At 45.5% G+C, this 16356-nt stretch overlaps 1 protein-coding gene across 2 annotated transcripts in view; it reads right to left on the reverse strand.

The window, feature by feature from the left end:
• Positions 1 to 16356, reverse strand: part of Lnx1 (ligand of numb-protein X 1) — a 105089-nt gene that overhangs the window by 9558 nt on the left and 79175 nt on the right. For both annotated transcript variants that reach the window (XM_057772821.1, XM_057772822.1), the window contains 4 exons: positions 12825 to 13196; positions 5599 to 5733; positions 1735 to 1912; positions 23 to 248 (listed from right to left, as the gene is read on the reverse strand). In XM_057772821.1, coding sequence (XP_057628804.1) covers positions 23 to 248; positions 1735 to 1912; positions 5599 to 5733; positions 12825 to 13196 — 911 coding nt within the window. The remainder of the gene's footprint in view (positions 1 to 22; positions 249 to 1734; positions 1913 to 5598; positions 5734 to 12824; positions 13197 to 16356) is intronic.

Consider the following 16356-nt stretch of genomic DNA (forward strand, 5'->3'; position numbering starts at 1 on the left):
GGGTATCACATTTGGGACTCACTGTGGTAATTCCAGCCACATGACCCAGGATGGGGACCAGTCACCAGGCGGGGTCACGTTGTGGTTGGAGTCCAGGGCTTCTGGGCTGCAGTCTTCCTGGGGCTCCTGCTCCTTGACTTCCAAGACTTTGAGGACCACTGAGGAGGAGGTGCTCTTCAATATGGCAACGGCCTCTGTCCGGCTGACCTCTGCGAGCTCAATCCCATTCACATTCAATAAAATGTCACCTGAGGCCAGAGAAGCAGAAGCATCCTCAGTGAGTGCAAACGGGGCTTCTGCTTCACACGTGAAAGGGCAGAGTCTGACGGGGCGTGTGGGCCGGGTGAGGAGAGGTGTGTGTCACTCGAGCTCAGAGCCACCTGAGGCTGACTCTCACCCTAGCAAATGGTCAACAGAGCAGGCGGGAATGTCTTGCTGGGAGTCTCTACCTATCAGTGTTCATCTGTCTCCCTACGTGAGCTAGCTTTGTGGCTTCTTAGCCAAAGACAGTCTACATTTTTACTCTTAATTTCCTGTTTTCTTGAGCACACAGTGAGAGCAGTTGACACAGAATCCAGGGCCTTCGCAGGACCCTGGCGTGCGGAATGCTACCAACAAACAGGGGCTGAAAAGGTGTTAGTGTCTGGCCCAGCAGCCCTCAGCAGATGAAGAATAGACCTGGACCTGAGCTTTTGCAGAGATGAAAAGTGGGTACCGTTTCTAGTCCCTGCATCTCTGTTTTGTGCAGAGCCAGCAGTAGCTAAGTTCCAGCTTTGTGCCAATGCCCCTATATGTCACATGCCCCGTATGTCACAGGCTACTTGTTCTCCCATTAAGTCACTTCTCGTCAGGCCTCATAATTCTCCACCCAGGTGCCTGCTGAACAGCAAGAGATATATTAAAAGGTATCTTCCCATCTTTGCTATTTATTTCCTGTTTACCTTTTATACATCATCTTTTTTTCATACAGAATAATTAAAGACAGGAGTAAAATGACAAGTGATGATGGCCTCGGATGCTTGATGACTCAAAAAGAAGCATCCTTTGATCGTCTGACTAAACCCTGTACCATGTCACTCCCCACCCCACCCCCAGCTCATCAGGCAGAGTGACTGTACTTGAGAAACTTTTTTTTTTGGTCTTAAATATGAGCTCTTAAAAAGCACAATTCCTTGACCTAGGCAACCTCTCCGTGTGCTTGAACAGTGTCGTTAAGAACACATCCCTGCAGAGGTAAACTGGATACCTCCCTTCATGCAGAGAAGCTCAGAACGGGAGCGGCTAACAGAGGCTCCCTTCTCACCAGGTCCCTCCAATGGTATTTAGTTATACTATAGAACCAACATCTATCAACTAGTGTATCCCATTTAGCCCACAAAATGCACAATTCACAAATCAGTTTCAATAAAGGCAAAGAACCAGTCAGAATGTATGGAACGAAATCATGCCTTAGAAGGAACTTGGCTCATGGGTATAGTCCATGGCCTGTCCAGCCCAGAAAGTCTAGGGAGTCTAGCTTTCCCTGCAAAGATGCCTCACACCCACGCACATGCACGAAGAGGAGTGGGCCTGGACTACATCATGCTCATCCTAGTCAAAGAGGCACAGCCATCATGGCCAGTTCTCTCTCACATGGTCCCGTTGACTCTGAGAGAGCAGTTAGCTAACCCAGAAAGCTGCTAACTCCTCCCCAGGCTCTACCACCCCAGCACCTCCATCCTCTTCATTTTGTACCTGTTTTTATTCTTCCATCTCTGCTTATGACTCCTCCGGGCTCAACACTGATGACATAGATAGGCAAGTCCCATTCCCCGTGTGATGCTCCCCCTCCAACGGTCATGCCGAGAGATTCGCTGGGGTCTTTTCGGACACTTACAACCTTCTCATGACAAGTGGCTGCAGGATGGAGGGGCTGAAGGCACAGACACAAAGAACATGGCACATGCACTCACAAGGCATTTCCACAGACACACACTTTTCAGTGCATCAATAAGGTGGTGGTGCCTGGTGTCATAGAGAACACGCAAAGAGAACCATCATGGAACAGAGTTAGAGAGCGCATCACAGATTCCAAATGTTTGCTCAGAAAAATTTACATTTCAAAACAGAACATAAACATAGAAAGGGAACAGCCTGGTGACTGTGGCAGAAATCTGGAGCTTACAAAGTAAACTCTATCCCAAATCTCTCAAGGGAATCATCTGCTTTTGACAGTGGTAGGTCAGCTTCATTATTCATGAATATCAGTACATTTTTTCATATTTAAATTTTATCTATTTACTTATTGTGTGTATGTAGGTTTGGGGGGCACATGCTGTAGCATGCATGTGGAGGTCAGAGAATGACTTACAGAAGTTGGTTCTCTTGCTCCACTTTATGGATCTCAGGAATCAAACACAATCTGTCAGGCTTGACAGCAAATGCCCTTTGAGCCATCTTGGTAGCCCAGCAAGCTTTTCTGTTTTAAAACAAATGGACCTGGGGTGACGACTTGGCCAGAGGACTTGCTGCACAAGCCCGAGGATCACTGTTCAGATCTGCAACGCTCATTCAAAAGCCAGGCGTATAAAAATGGTGGCTCATGTGTAATCCAGAGTCCAGGGATCCACAGAGCAAGATGGAAGGACATAGCCAAGCTCTGCTTCATCGAGAGACCCAACCTCAGAACATATGGTAGAGAACAGCCAAGGAAGATACCCAGTGCCATGCTGTGGCCTCTGCATGCACACACACACATGTGCACATGCTCTTACATATTTGTAAATACACACACACATGCTCATGCATACCCGCAAACCATGCACACATGCAGAAATTTGCTCTGTTTTTATCCATCTTTCCTATTTTTGGTGTTTCCAAACAGTCTTGGCAGTGTTGAGCTAGACAGTCAGCTGGACCGAGGGGCTGAACACCAGGATGGCACATGGCCGTGTCTGTGATGGCCTTCTGCCTTCCCTACCCGGGGGAGGGGGGGAGGCGTGTGACGGTAGTGATGGAGAAACCCAGACTTCTCAGTCAATTCTTCACACTGAGTTGCCCAGCTTGGAGCAGGAGGAGGAAAGCAGACGTAACCCTGTCTGTCTTCTCTCCTCGCTCCCGACTTGTATTGTTCCCTAATGAAACCTGACTTGTGAAACATAGTTCAAGCTGATTAAACACTATGGGCAACTAAGAAGCTGTGTGGAATATTTATATTTTAGGATGTTCACCTAGGGTTTAAAACATCAAACATTTTAGACGTCTATAAAGCATTAGGGCCTACCCATGTGCCCGATAGCTTGATATAAAACCACCTCCGGGATATGGGTACCGTGTCTCTGGGACACTTCTCTAGTCGTGTTCCCCTTCTTCTTCCACACAGGTCACCCCAGGACTAAAGATGGTGCCCATTAATGCGTAACTCTTCAACTGGATAGCTTTTCTGTTCCCACGAGTCCTTGCTTTCTTTCTGTGGTATTTCTTGGAAGCATTTAAGCTTCTCCTATTTTCAAACGCCATGTTGTTTTTCTAAGCCGGCTTGAAATACAAATCATTAAACGGCCATGCCCATTACTTTCCTGGTGGTCGGGACATTTCAGAAGGCAGTAGAAGTATGATTGGAAAGAACTGGCTTCCCAGTGTTTCCAGGAATTCAGACACGTGACACAGGGCCATAGCAAAGATCCAATCAGACTGTCCTGGCTGTTCTGTGGCTCACAGTAGGCAGGAATTATAAAGCCTCATTGTGGTACAGGCCTGTTAGTAGTTTAATGGATGAAAATATAATACATTCTACTTAATCCAACTGAATTCCTTAAGTAGATACAAGCATTATGTAAGATTTTTAAAAATCTCACATATAGCCGGGCGGTGGTGGCGCACACCTTTAATCCCAGCACTCGGGAGGCAGAGGCAGGCGGATCTCTGTGAGTTCGAGACCAGCCTGGTCTACAAGAGCTAGTTCCAGGACAGGCTCCAAAACCACAGAGAAACCCTGTCTCGAAAAACCAAAAAAAAAAAAAAAAAAATCTCACATATAGCTTGATATTAGTGAATACTCTCAGAATAACCTTAAAATACTAACTATGTTTATTTGGAAGAAGGTACCAGGGAGTTTATCCATAAAATTTGCTAGCAGGGTGTGCTTGGTCTGTCTAGATTGCTTCCCATAAACATGGGACTTAAGGTCTTGTGGAGATGTGAATGGCTGGAGAGCTAGCATAATGGTGATCTAAGACTCCCTGATTATAAAGCAGAGATTATTTTCTGCAAATATTGCTCAAAAAACTCAACTTATGACCCTGATGTGGAAGGAAAAGGCATTCATTCATCCTATCCTCTCTGTTTCAGAAATAGGCTACATATAAGGGTGTTTGGTTTTTTATTTTTTAAACATTGATTTCTTTTTCTATACATGTGGGTGTTTCACATCATGTGTGAGCATTGCCCTCAGAGACAAGAGAGCATTGGATCCCCTGGATCTAGGGTTCCAGATAGTTGTGAGCTGTCTTGTAGGTGCTGGGAACAACTGATGGGGTGGAGGTGGGGTGTCCCCTGCAAGAACAGCAAGTGTTCTCAACTACTGAGCCATCTCTCCAGCCCTATTTATTTTTAGTAACAAGTAACAAAATGGCATCAGCTATCAGGAAAGTGGCTGCTACAAGGTGAGCATCCTCATGACAGGATGCTAAACCAAGGTCATAGGATTCTTAATCTGGACCGGACAGTGTTTGTGTTGATTAGACAACCATCTAAATGAAGTCTAATGCATCTAATAGAGGTCACACACAAGCACAAACTGGGCTGAATCGCCTCGCTTGAAGGGAGGCTGCAAAGAGGAAGGTGGAAGGAAGGATTATACTCACAGATACATTCTGCTGGGTCCACAGAGATGGCTCAGTAGGTAAAGGAGATTTCTACCAAACCTGATGATGTTAGTTTAAGCCCTGCGACCAATGTGGTGGCAGGAGAGAACAAATTGCCATGTTATCCTCTGACCTCTACACATGTACCAAAGCACATGTATATCTACATACATATCCACCTAGACCCATACAATGAATGAAAAATAACTTTTTTTAATTTCTGGATTTGAATGCCATAAGACTAGACGTATAGTCCTGACTTGTCCAGTGCTGCTCTCCCGAATGTCCCAAGGGCTTCAAGTATTATAAATATCTCCCTAGTCCCTTGTATAAACACAAAAATATTAAAAATAGCAGGGAAATTGTCATTGTTTCCAGGCAGGTTGGGAAACCCAAAAACCAGAAACCAAGCAAAGCCCTTGTTGCATTTCAAAGTGGATGGAAAGCAGTCCTTACGTAGAAGGAGCCTTGGTTAAAAGTGTGTCGTGCATTTGGCTTAGTCTGGGAATCAGGTTCCTCTGGAAGAGTTGCAAGCTGGGACTTAACACACCCCCAGCACCTTCCCACTCCTGCTGGGATGGGAGACACCTGTTACCTCCCAAGTATGGAGACGGGACTTTGGCTTTTTAGTTTCATCAGTAGAACTTCTTGGAATGACAAAGTCCAGAGATAGCCCTTAGAGACATTAAAGTATACAACTTCTCCAAGAAATAGCCCTTTGCAGGAGCTGCAGACACGCCTGCCTGGGCCTCACCTTAGAAGCTGTGTTCCTCTCCCCTGGGCCTGGGGACCACCGGCCATTGTTGATCTGGCCAGCTTCTTGAAAGATGTCTGGACTAGGCTGTCGAACCTGGCGGGACACGACGAGGTGAACACGTCTTTCACTGGCCTGGACAAGAGGACATGAAATTAGCCACGTCACAGACCTGACTGTAGGTCCTTACATGGGTACCACGTTAATTTTTACTTAAAGTGTCGAGCATTTCTTTTCTTGTGCAACGCTAGAGACTGAATCCAGGACCTCTGAGCATGCTAGATAAGTGCTCCGCCACTGAGGGCCACCCCAACCCCTCTACAGTGGTATATTTTAAAACATTTATTTTATTTTTAGTTATATGTAGATATGCATGTATGTCTGTGGGTATGTACATGTAAGTGCAGGTGTTCTCTGAGGCCAGAAAAGGGTATTTCCTTGAAGCTGTGTACAGGTGTTTATGGGTCACAGGGTGTGGGTTGCTAGGAACTGAACTCAGGTCCTGTCCAAGAATAGCATGCACATTTAATCACCAAGCCATCTCTCCAGCCCCTACTCTAGATTCTTCGTGTCAGTACCCAGCTTCTACTTTGGCAAAAGCATAAACTATTCTCTTTAACTCGAAACCAGGAACTAAACATCACTTCAAGGCAAAAACCTAAGAAAGGTCTGACCCATGCAAGTCTTTGAAGAGACACCATTTTATCTCACTAATGTATTCTTAGAGACGAGCTTGGCAGCAGAAACGTGTGACCGAAAGCCTTTCTGAACAGAACAAGGTGCAGGGTGTGATGCAGCCCACATCAGTTCTAGCTTATTGGTCGGTGGTAAAGAGAAGCAGGGTGAGAGGCAGCAACCCCAACACTGCAGAAATGGAAATACTGTGTCAGCCTTAGAGAGTCAGGCATTGAACCTTCAGAATACAGGGATCACAGCCGAACTAAAACCATTACACCTTGACCCTTTCAACGTGACTGTCACTAAGTATGATCCTTACACACACTGGTACTTAGGCAGAAGATTCAGAATAGCAAATGTATTGCTTACTGGAAAGGTTCATTCCACATAGCAAGTTACTAATTAGCTTTCTCCCACAGGTTGGGTTCCTTTATCCCTGATTGCGGATGTCAGACCCCAGGCATACCAGTCCTTGAGGTTTCAGATCTGCAGGCCAGACACCAAGACACCCTAGGCCTGAGGAACTCATAGGAACAGGATTGATTACCAAAACTGAAATGACAAATCCTTCCATTACTTTAGTGAAAACTGGCGATGGAAGAGGTATGGTTCAATTCGGTTAGGAAGGTACCAGGGTGAAACAAGGTTTGGGAAGCAGGAAGATGGGAAAATGTAAGGTCTGACAGTTTGCCTTGTCATTTCTTCTGGCTATTGCCTACTCAGCACGGAAACCTGATGTACCTGTCTTCCTCCTACGTGAGCATGGGTGTGGGGCCATGGAGAGGGCAGGTCACAAAAGAAGGGCCAGGCAGTCCCTGCTTGTCTCCATTAGCTCAGACACTGGGAATCAAGATGCTTGCTTTTCGCTGGCTGTGGTTTGAATTGTGTACCCCTCATAAGTGGAAATACTAACCCCCGAGGTGATGGTATTAGCAGGTGAGCCTTTGACTCAGTCCCCGTGAGTTCCTTCCAGCACGTGAGGATACAAGATACCACACAGAAGAAAGTCATTTAGGGGTGGTTTAGTGGATAGAGGACCTGATGCACAAGCATGAGGACCTGAGTTCAGATCCCCAGAGCCCATGTGAGGTGGGAGAGACAGCAAAGGTCTGTAATCCTGGTGCTCTTGTGATGAGATGCAAGGCAGAGACAGGAGAAGCGGGCTGGCACATGGAGCAGCAAATGAGAAACTTTCCAGCAGGATGGAAGGTAAGGACCAGCACTCTAGTTTCCTCTGATCAGCACACACTCATATACATGAATGCATGCATGCATGCACATGTACATACATACATCACACACAGAGATTTAAATGGGAGGGGGCATCCAGATACTGAACCTGCCCATATCTTGGTAGTCGGAATTGTAAGAAATGCATTTCTGCTCATATTAGTAAGGTGCTCTGTTTAGGGGCTTTGTTTCCACAGCAGTCCACAGAGACCAAAGCATCACTTCTCTCACCTTCCTTTCCAGAGCACATAACTCCCTCTCCCCATCAGGAACGAGGGTTTTAAGTACCATGAACTCTGCCAGTGCAGTTGGTTCCTCACAGTTGGCCAGCACTGACCAGATCAGACCTTCCTTACACTGATATCTCTATCCAAAGGCTCTCTTGAAACTTGGGGGTCATCAGGTAAGTGGTTATAAATTAGGCTAACTTTTAATACAGTTGTTGGGATGTGGTAAGAGTATTATAAACATCACAATGGGTGGTGAGCTAGGTGAGCTAGGTTCCTTCCATATCCATGATAGAAAATGCTACCAAATGGCTCTACAGAGGAAGCTTGAATTTAGCCTGTTTCCTTTATGCACAGCCCTAACCATCCCGGTCAGTGCTTATGTGCACTTCCTTTGCTAGCCTATGAAGATTCCCCAGGGTCCCTCACCACATCTGAAGCGTACATCAGAACAGAATGTACACACACACACACACACACACAAACGCACAGAGCGCCCAGGAAGCATATCATGAAAAAAGCAGAGAACACAGGATTATGGCATCACCAACTGTGTTCGGTTCCTGAGAGTGTTGCAATAACTGTGTCTCTTCCTCTGGACTGCAAGCCTCACTCAAAGGTTATCGTCAAGAACTCTCTGAAGCAATCATGGGAAGATAAGTAGCAATGAACATTCAGGTCAAAACCTCAATCACAGAACTTGAGTTTGCTCTCGTATCTTTGGGGAAACTCCAGTGTTGAGAAGGCACTTGGCAGGGCTTTTTTTTGCTCTGGGCTGGAATTATGTCCTGTCCGTCTTGAACAGTGAGCAGCACACACTCTGAGTAACACCTTAGGAAATGTGGATGTTGTGGAGTTATGCATGGCTCATCTCGACGGGCAAAACCCGAACTGCCAAGGAGCAACCTGCACAAGCCATTTCCTTCCCATTTGTGAGCACACATTTCTCACTGGGCTCTCAAAGGCTGGCTCAAGAATGAAGCCTTGGCAGGACCAATACCAATAAATAACACTGGTATCAATTTACTTGCAAATAAATCCTCCGCAAGACTGGCTCTGTGGCTCTCACCAGCCACCTCGTGAATTGTTCTCAGGGAGACGATTTGGTGAGCGTTCCTTCACAGCCCTGGAGATATTAGGTAGGCTAATGTGTTGGTCTTGGCACCAACCCTTGAGCAGCTGGAGTCAGACTTGAGGAACGGTCCCGGGCACTAGAGTCTTTATTTCCACTGGTGGGACTGTGATACACGAAAGGGGAGGCAAGGCAGAGGCACAGAAAGGAGGAAGGCAAGAGTGATTCCTGGCTCTGTGCCCACATATATGCAGGAGACGGGCTCATCAGAAATGAGAAATGGTGACAAAGGGAGCCAGTGCTAACTATAGGCAGTTGATAGAGAACTTGTCCATGGCCGTGTGAGCTTCTCACCCAGCCAAGGGCTTCCCTATTTGTAAGGAAAAGTCAAATTGAATAAGGTATTGGCACTGTGTGTGTGTGTGTACACATACATGGATATACATATCTATACACATATATGGATATGTATCTCCAAATATATTATATATAATGTATAAGTATAATATATTGCATATGCATATATCTATTATATGCTTAAATAATTTTTTGAGTCAGAGTTTCACTGTTGCAGTCCTCAAGTGCATAGAGGTCCATGGCCTCTGCATGGGTGCTGGCATCGAAGGTATGACCCAAGTGAGAAATAGCTCACATGGCTTTATCTGCTGTGTTTCTTGTTCCTCCTCTGGTGTGCTGCACAGTGTTCTGTACAAACACATGAGATGGGGGAGCGCTGAATTGACTGTTGGAGATCACAATTGTACTCTGTGGAGCAGGCAGCCCCTGGCACAGTCTAGGTCCCCAGGAGATGCGTATTAGAAAGGGCGGTGCCTTGACATAGTCAGGTGAGAGCTGGAATGGGGACCTACAGAATCAGCTGTGGGGACAGCTGCCTTGTACTGAGCCTTCCGCTCACTCATAAGGGGTTTTCTTGACCATCTCCCCCTTAAGGCAGAGTCTTTTAGGGAGAAGAAAGTGAGTGATGATGCAAATACAGTTGGTGACTTATGCAGGGTCATATAGATGGCAATGACAAAGTCAAAACAAGAATTTGGTTCCCTAGTCCCTGAATCTGCTGATGGTTGAGTCAACAGACAAAGCCACTCCTCTGCCTCAGCCTCAACTTCTCTTCAGGGAGCTGGAGGCTGCTACTCCCAGGATGATTTCTCTTTCACCATAAAGGAATAAGCACGCGGGGGGATACCACACTGGAGAAAGGGCAGTGGGGTCTCCAGGACCAGTAACACTGGTGGGTGCAGCGGCACTGAAGATTCAACATGACTCCTCGTCGTGAAGATTACCTTGAAGCGCTTCACAGCTTTCCAAGTCCACTTTCTCAAGAAAATAGGGAACTCAGAGCCCTAGTTAGCAATCTTCCAGGCCTTGGGAATTGAGCTTAAGGAGATTTAAGTTTAGTCTATGTGCAGTAAATTGACTCCAGGACCCTGGGAAGACAATTTATGTAAGCAGGGGTTGGATTCCATATGAGCTAAGCTGATCCGTACACACACACAGAGACCTAGCAGGTCTTATTTCACTGGCAGTTCTTATTGGCTCCCAGGGACCTGAATGTTTAAATTCTCACAAAATTCTGCCTTTTTCTTTCCAGGTACGAAGCACAACTCGTGAGCTGAAGCCTGCATTTAGAGTAAACGTAGGTAACATGAGCCGGGCACTGTTTACTTTTTGGCTCTGTCTGAAACCCTATCACATTCTTTTTAAAAGTTTGAACAGGGTGACTTTCAGCCCTTTGATGAAATAACTGTATGTTTAAATATTATTTCATCCAAGGAACAAAAAAAAAAATCACACATAAGGCAATATTCCTGAATGTCCTCTTTCTCCAACCTCTGTAAACTGATTTGATTCTTTTCAGTTTCTGGGGTTACAAAGGGAGAGAGAGAGAGAGAGAGAGAGAGAGAGAGAGAGAGAGAGAGAGAGGAGAAGGAAGGAGGGAGTAAGGGAGAGAAGGAAGGAGGGAGGGAGGGAGACAGAGCAAGAGAAGAGCATGGAGGGTTACTCAATCTGAAAGTCACAATTCTCTTTGTTGACCGTACATATTTGAACTCCTGAATAAACATAACTCACTAATCTGGAAATGCATGTGGATGGGAATTCCTCAAAGTAAGCATTTCGCTCAGAATTTCCGGTTCCTGTGGCGATAACGGGGTGGAAAATGCTGATCCTCTGGGATACAGATGTTGAGACATCTTTTTTTTCTCCCTCTTTGATCTGGCATCTCCTTGTTGTGTTATCTCAAGTACGACATCAGATAGCTCCAAAAAGTTTGTTTTCCGTCTAGTTCTTCTAGTGAAGATGCTCAAAGAGCTTGAGAGATTAACAATGGTGGAAACCCACGTTGTCCTTGCTAAGCTGCTAAGAAGTCCATTGCTCCATGTAGGAGGTGTCTTTCTCTTTAAGGCTTTCCTTCTTAACCGGCCTCGACTCTCCATGTGTCTTAGCACTGGGACCTTGTCTATCCAGGTGCAGCTGAGAACACTGAGGTTAGGGGCTCAACATACGTAAAGCTGGTCCAATTTAAACCAGTTGTGGTCTCTGCAATAACTCTCCCCTGAAGTAACGTAGGAAGAAGAAAAAAAAAGAGTGTGTTTTAAGTTTGATGGGAGTGAACATGACCAAGAGGACATGTTGTCTGGGAATTCCTTTGTGAGGCAAATGTGATTCATCGAGGAGACACACATGGGCAACATCGCCAACGGCCGGGGCCGGGTGGAAATTTGAGTCTCAGTCTTGGAAGGGGACTTAGTTTAACCCCTGCAGCCTGGTGTGTGTTACAAGTATCACGTAACTAAAATGTACTTTTCAGAGACAGCAAGCTATTGCTCAGCTTTCTTTTTTTTTTAACAGCATCTATTTTTTTTTTTACATTTCTTTTCTAACTAGCTTTCCCCTAGCCTTTCTGAAAAATAAGTTTCCTTTCTGCTTATAAAGCAAATTGGCTTTGTTTACTAAGCAAAGGGATTTTTTTTAAAAAAAGGAATTCCCACTATTAGGCAAGATTTTACTTCATACATTTACTTTCTCAGGAAAAACATGTTCTTCTGTTATTAATCTTCAAGAGTAAAATGCCATGTGTAATCAAGATTTTTCCAAAGAGCGCAACAGTTTTTCTTTTGCCTATTGTGAAAGTGCAGTTGGCAAGGAGCTCCAGAATGGGAGTTGCACTGGGTGACCTGCAGAGGGCGCTAACAAATGTAACACAAAAAAGTATTGACCATCCCTTAGGGTCTAGATTTTAAAAATGAAAAAAAAAATTAAGCTGAGATAGCATTTCTCTGAAGAAAAGAAAGGGCCGTCTCTCCTGTGCCTGTTTCATCTGGTCTTTTTCTAGTCTAGCGCTGCCTTTTTGGTTGTACAAAATCAGGGACAAGAAATATTCAAGCTCCAAGAAGCAAGCAACTGTGGACACCTTGTTACCACTGCACTGGGTATTGCTTGGTACACAGAGGCTGCTCAACCAATGATAACTGAGCAAAGTCAGAGGGATAAAAAGTAGAGGTTACATCATAGGTTCAATGAGCGTGTAAAACAAGTGTCGATCTGGTTCGGTGGCAAATGGCTTGACCAAAAAAATCCCTCAGAGACAGAATTAATGAGCAAATAGTATTATATATATCTATCTGTTTGCAATTTGACTGATCTATTATAGTTAAATATTTACATACATTAAACACTTATTCACTGAGTGTTTAACCTTGCTAAGCATTGCTCTAGGTACTTTTAGAATATAATATGCTACTATGCTCTTCTAGACTGGCAAAGCAGAACTTGAGGACAGAGGTAGGGAGAGAGAAGGAGAGCGAGTACACACACTGTAAGACTATCAGTCAAGGTCATGACCCGAGGTACACCGCTGGTGTCAGCTGAGTTCTCACTTGGGCAGTAGCCCTTCCTTGACTTCCTGAGAGAGAGGCTCGCATGGTTCACATGGTGAGGTGCCGAGTGTTCTACTCACGCGGGAGTTTCTGACTGGGATCTTAGGGTGACTTCTGACCCACCTGAATCAGATGAGCTGCACTTTCCGGACTGCCGAACCGAAGGTCATGTCCGTTGATGGCCAGCACACGGTCATTCTCCTCTAGCTGGCCGTGTCGGTCGGCGACACCGCCATTTAGCACGTTGAAGATAAATACGCCAGGCTCGTCCACCCTGCGCACCAGCTTAATGCCAAGCTGCTCCTCAGGGCTGCTTTTGTTGAGAATTACGTGGAAGCTGTCGTCCCGAGGTCCATAGGACTCCAGTGCCTGTCCATTGCTTCTGCTACGGAACTTCTGCTCGCGCAGCACTGTGAGCCGCAGCACCTGGCAGGGCTGCCGCAGGAGCCGCAGGGCGTAGTTATGAGGGACATTGCTGATGTCCATTCCATTGACCTGGGGGTGGAGCCAGGTGATAGTGAGTGGACCTACCATAAGCCTTCTGAAAAGGACCAGGCCAGCATGAGTTTGATCCTCAGCATCACAAAAATCAAATGAATACAAGTCCGATCCACAGAGGAACCAGGCTATTGTCCCCTAGCCTGTTTGACTGTCTCCTTTAATCTTGTGTTCTAATAGCCTGATTTCCCACAGTAACTTTCCACCTCTGGGACTCAGCACTGCTTTCCTTCACCACTGTCCTTGCATAGGCCCGTTTGTCTGGTTGCAAAATCCTGGCATTTATTTCTGTTGCCTGCCAATTTTAGTTTTTTTAGTTGATACAAGAAGAAAAAAATTTTGAAAGGAAGGACACTCAAATGACTTTTTGTTTGTTTTTCTTTAATTTTCTAGACAAGATTTCTCTGCATAACAGCTCTGGCTGTCCTGGAGCTCCCTGTGTAGACCAGGCTGGCCTTGAACTCATAGAGATCTGACTGCCTCTGCCTCCCAAGTGCTGAGATTAAATGTGGCACCACCACTGGCTGGCTCAAACAATTACATTCTTTTTTTTTTAAAAAATATTTATTTATTTTTTATGTATACAATATTCTGTCTGTGTGTATGCCTGCATTACAGATGGTTGTGAGCCACCATGTGGTTGCTGGGAATTGAACTCAGGACCTTTGGAAGAGCAGGCAATGCTCTTAACCTCTGAGCCATCTCTCCAGCCCCCAAACAGTTACATTCTTTTTTTTTTTTTTTTTTGGTTTTTCGAGACAGGGTTTCTCTGTGGTTTTGGAGCCTGTCCTAGAACTAGCTCTTGTAGACCAGGCTGGTCTCGAACTCACAGAGATCCGCCTGCCTCTGCCTCCCGAGTGCTGGGATTAAAGGCGTGCGCCACCACCGCCCGGCTAAACAGTTACATTCTTAAAGTGAGCTGCATGCAGATCACAGGCCTGACCACTGATCTGTACCCCAACACCAGATAATGATATCCAACACTATTTAGATCAAAATGAGTCGATGTTTCCTTTCCAAAAACCTTCAACATAATTTTTCTTACTGAGTTATCTGTACTTTCACCTTCAATTATTCCATATTGTGTGTGTGTGTGTGTGTGTGTGTGTGAGAGAGAGAGAGAGAGAGAGAGAGAGAGAGAGAGAGAGAGAGAGAGAGAATATGTGCTTAACTGTGTGAGTGTGTTTGTAAGTTTCATATTGTAGTATCTGTGAGTGCTGCCTGGGCGTATGTGAGTGTGTGTGCATGTCAGAACATCTGGATGAGTGTGCCTGACAAAGTGTTAATGTCTTTGTATGTTATGATATCAGTGTTAATGTGCCTGAGTGTGTGCCAAGTGTGTTTTCACATTGTATTATCTGAGTGAGTCTATCTGAATGTGTGTGTGTGTGCTTGTTACAGTATCTGTGTTAGTAGGCCTGAATGTGTGTGTTGTTGACTCAGTATCTGTGAGTGGGTCTGAGTGTGTGAGAGTGTGTTGTATGATATGGTATCTGTGATTATGCCTAGGTGTGTGTGTTGTATGATGTGGTATCTGTGATTATACCTGGGTATGTGTGAGTGTGTTGTATGGTGTGGTATCTGTGATTATATCTGAGTGTGTATGTTGTATGATACAGTATCTGTGATTATGTGTGTGTGTTGTATGATACAGTATCTGTGATTATGTGTGTGTGTTGTATGATACAGTATCAATCCTCTGCAGATGTGAGTGTGGCAGTGTGTGTAGGAATGTCAGGAACTAGGGGGACGTCTACAAGGTCTTCTGCTAATGCTCTAATTATAAAGGGGTTCAGGGGCTTCAATAATTTCAGACAACTAATGCACAAGGACTTTCCTAGGCTATTTTCTGAAAGGGTGATCACTCTAAGCACTCCTTAAATATCCTGAAGCTGGGCCTCGCACTGGGGCCTCACTGATGATCCAATCCACAGGGCGGCTGCTGCATCTGATTTTCTGGCTCTAATTACCCTGACCCCACAGGCCCAGCCAGGAGGCTACAGCCCCAGTGTTTGTCACCGTTCTGGAAGAAAACAGTTCCCAGGAGTCCTGCACTCTGCTTAGATTTTGGGAGTTTGCTAACATTGCTTGTTCTTGAAGCCAATTGTTAGAGGTACTTTGGAATGGGCTTTGAAAGGGCCTTATTTGAGGTCAACCATGGCCTCCTGCTACAGTTTAGAGAAAGATGAAGCTCCCTCGGTTAAGTTGAGGTACCCCCTTGTCCAAACACAAGGGAGCACTCCCCTGAAGGTGGCACAGCCTGATATCCCATTAACCCAGGCCAAGGGAAGACATGGTCACCTGGTAAAAGGTCCCTGGCATTTCTTTTATCTTCTAGTTGCTTCCAGCTGAGGGCCAAAGAATGGATTATTCTTATGCAGCCCTCCCAGGCACAGTAGTCTCCGTTGGAACAGAGAGCAAGCCCTTCTGTAACTGGGGTCCCAGCATTTGTGGCCCACTTGAGTGATGGGCCCTGCCTGGCGTAAAACCCCAGAGACCAATGGGAATGTCAACATTTCTGCGGTAACCGTTTTCAATTATTTCTCCTCTTATCCCAATTAGTTTGCCAAACAAACAGTTCATGCTGGGACAGGAGTTGTCCCTCTGCTGCCTGCAAAGGGTGGGCTGGGGCTGTTATCTGAGTATCAGATAAGAAGTAGATGAGAAGGGAGGCTGTGCTAGTCCCCCTTTGGCTCACATTTGGCATCTGTCTAATAAACAACAGCTCTCCCCCCTTCCTTTCTGTCCAAAAAATTCCTCTGCAAAGTCTCCCTTTCAACTGTGCCTTGGAGACAGTGTGCCCATGCCAGGTCATTCCACTCCTGAGTCCTGGGGAATGCCTCTGGGTCATAAGACCAGATTAGAGGTGACTATTGAGGTACAAATTTTCTGTAAGAGGGTATCTGAACACAATTAGATCAAATACAACAGTTGCCAATTAATCTGCTTTCTAATTTAAGAAAAAAAAATGCTCCAGTCTTATTTTATACTAATGCTGCTTTTAAAAGGAGAGGCTACAGAAGGAGCAAGAAGAGAAAGGAAGGAAACAGTAAGTGGAGAAAGAAAAGAGGGTAGATGAAAACAGCAGATGGGGACAGAAGACAGAAAATGATACAGTAACAAAGAGAACTGTTACATATCGGGTTTCTCGCAACAC

This window comes from Chionomys nivalis, chromosome 6 (genome assembly GCF_950005125.1).
Source record: "Chionomys nivalis chromosome 6, mChiNiv1.1, whole genome shotgun sequence".
Classification (NCBI taxonomy): domain Eukaryota; kingdom Metazoa; phylum Chordata; class Mammalia; order Rodentia; family Cricetidae; genus Chionomys; species Chionomys nivalis.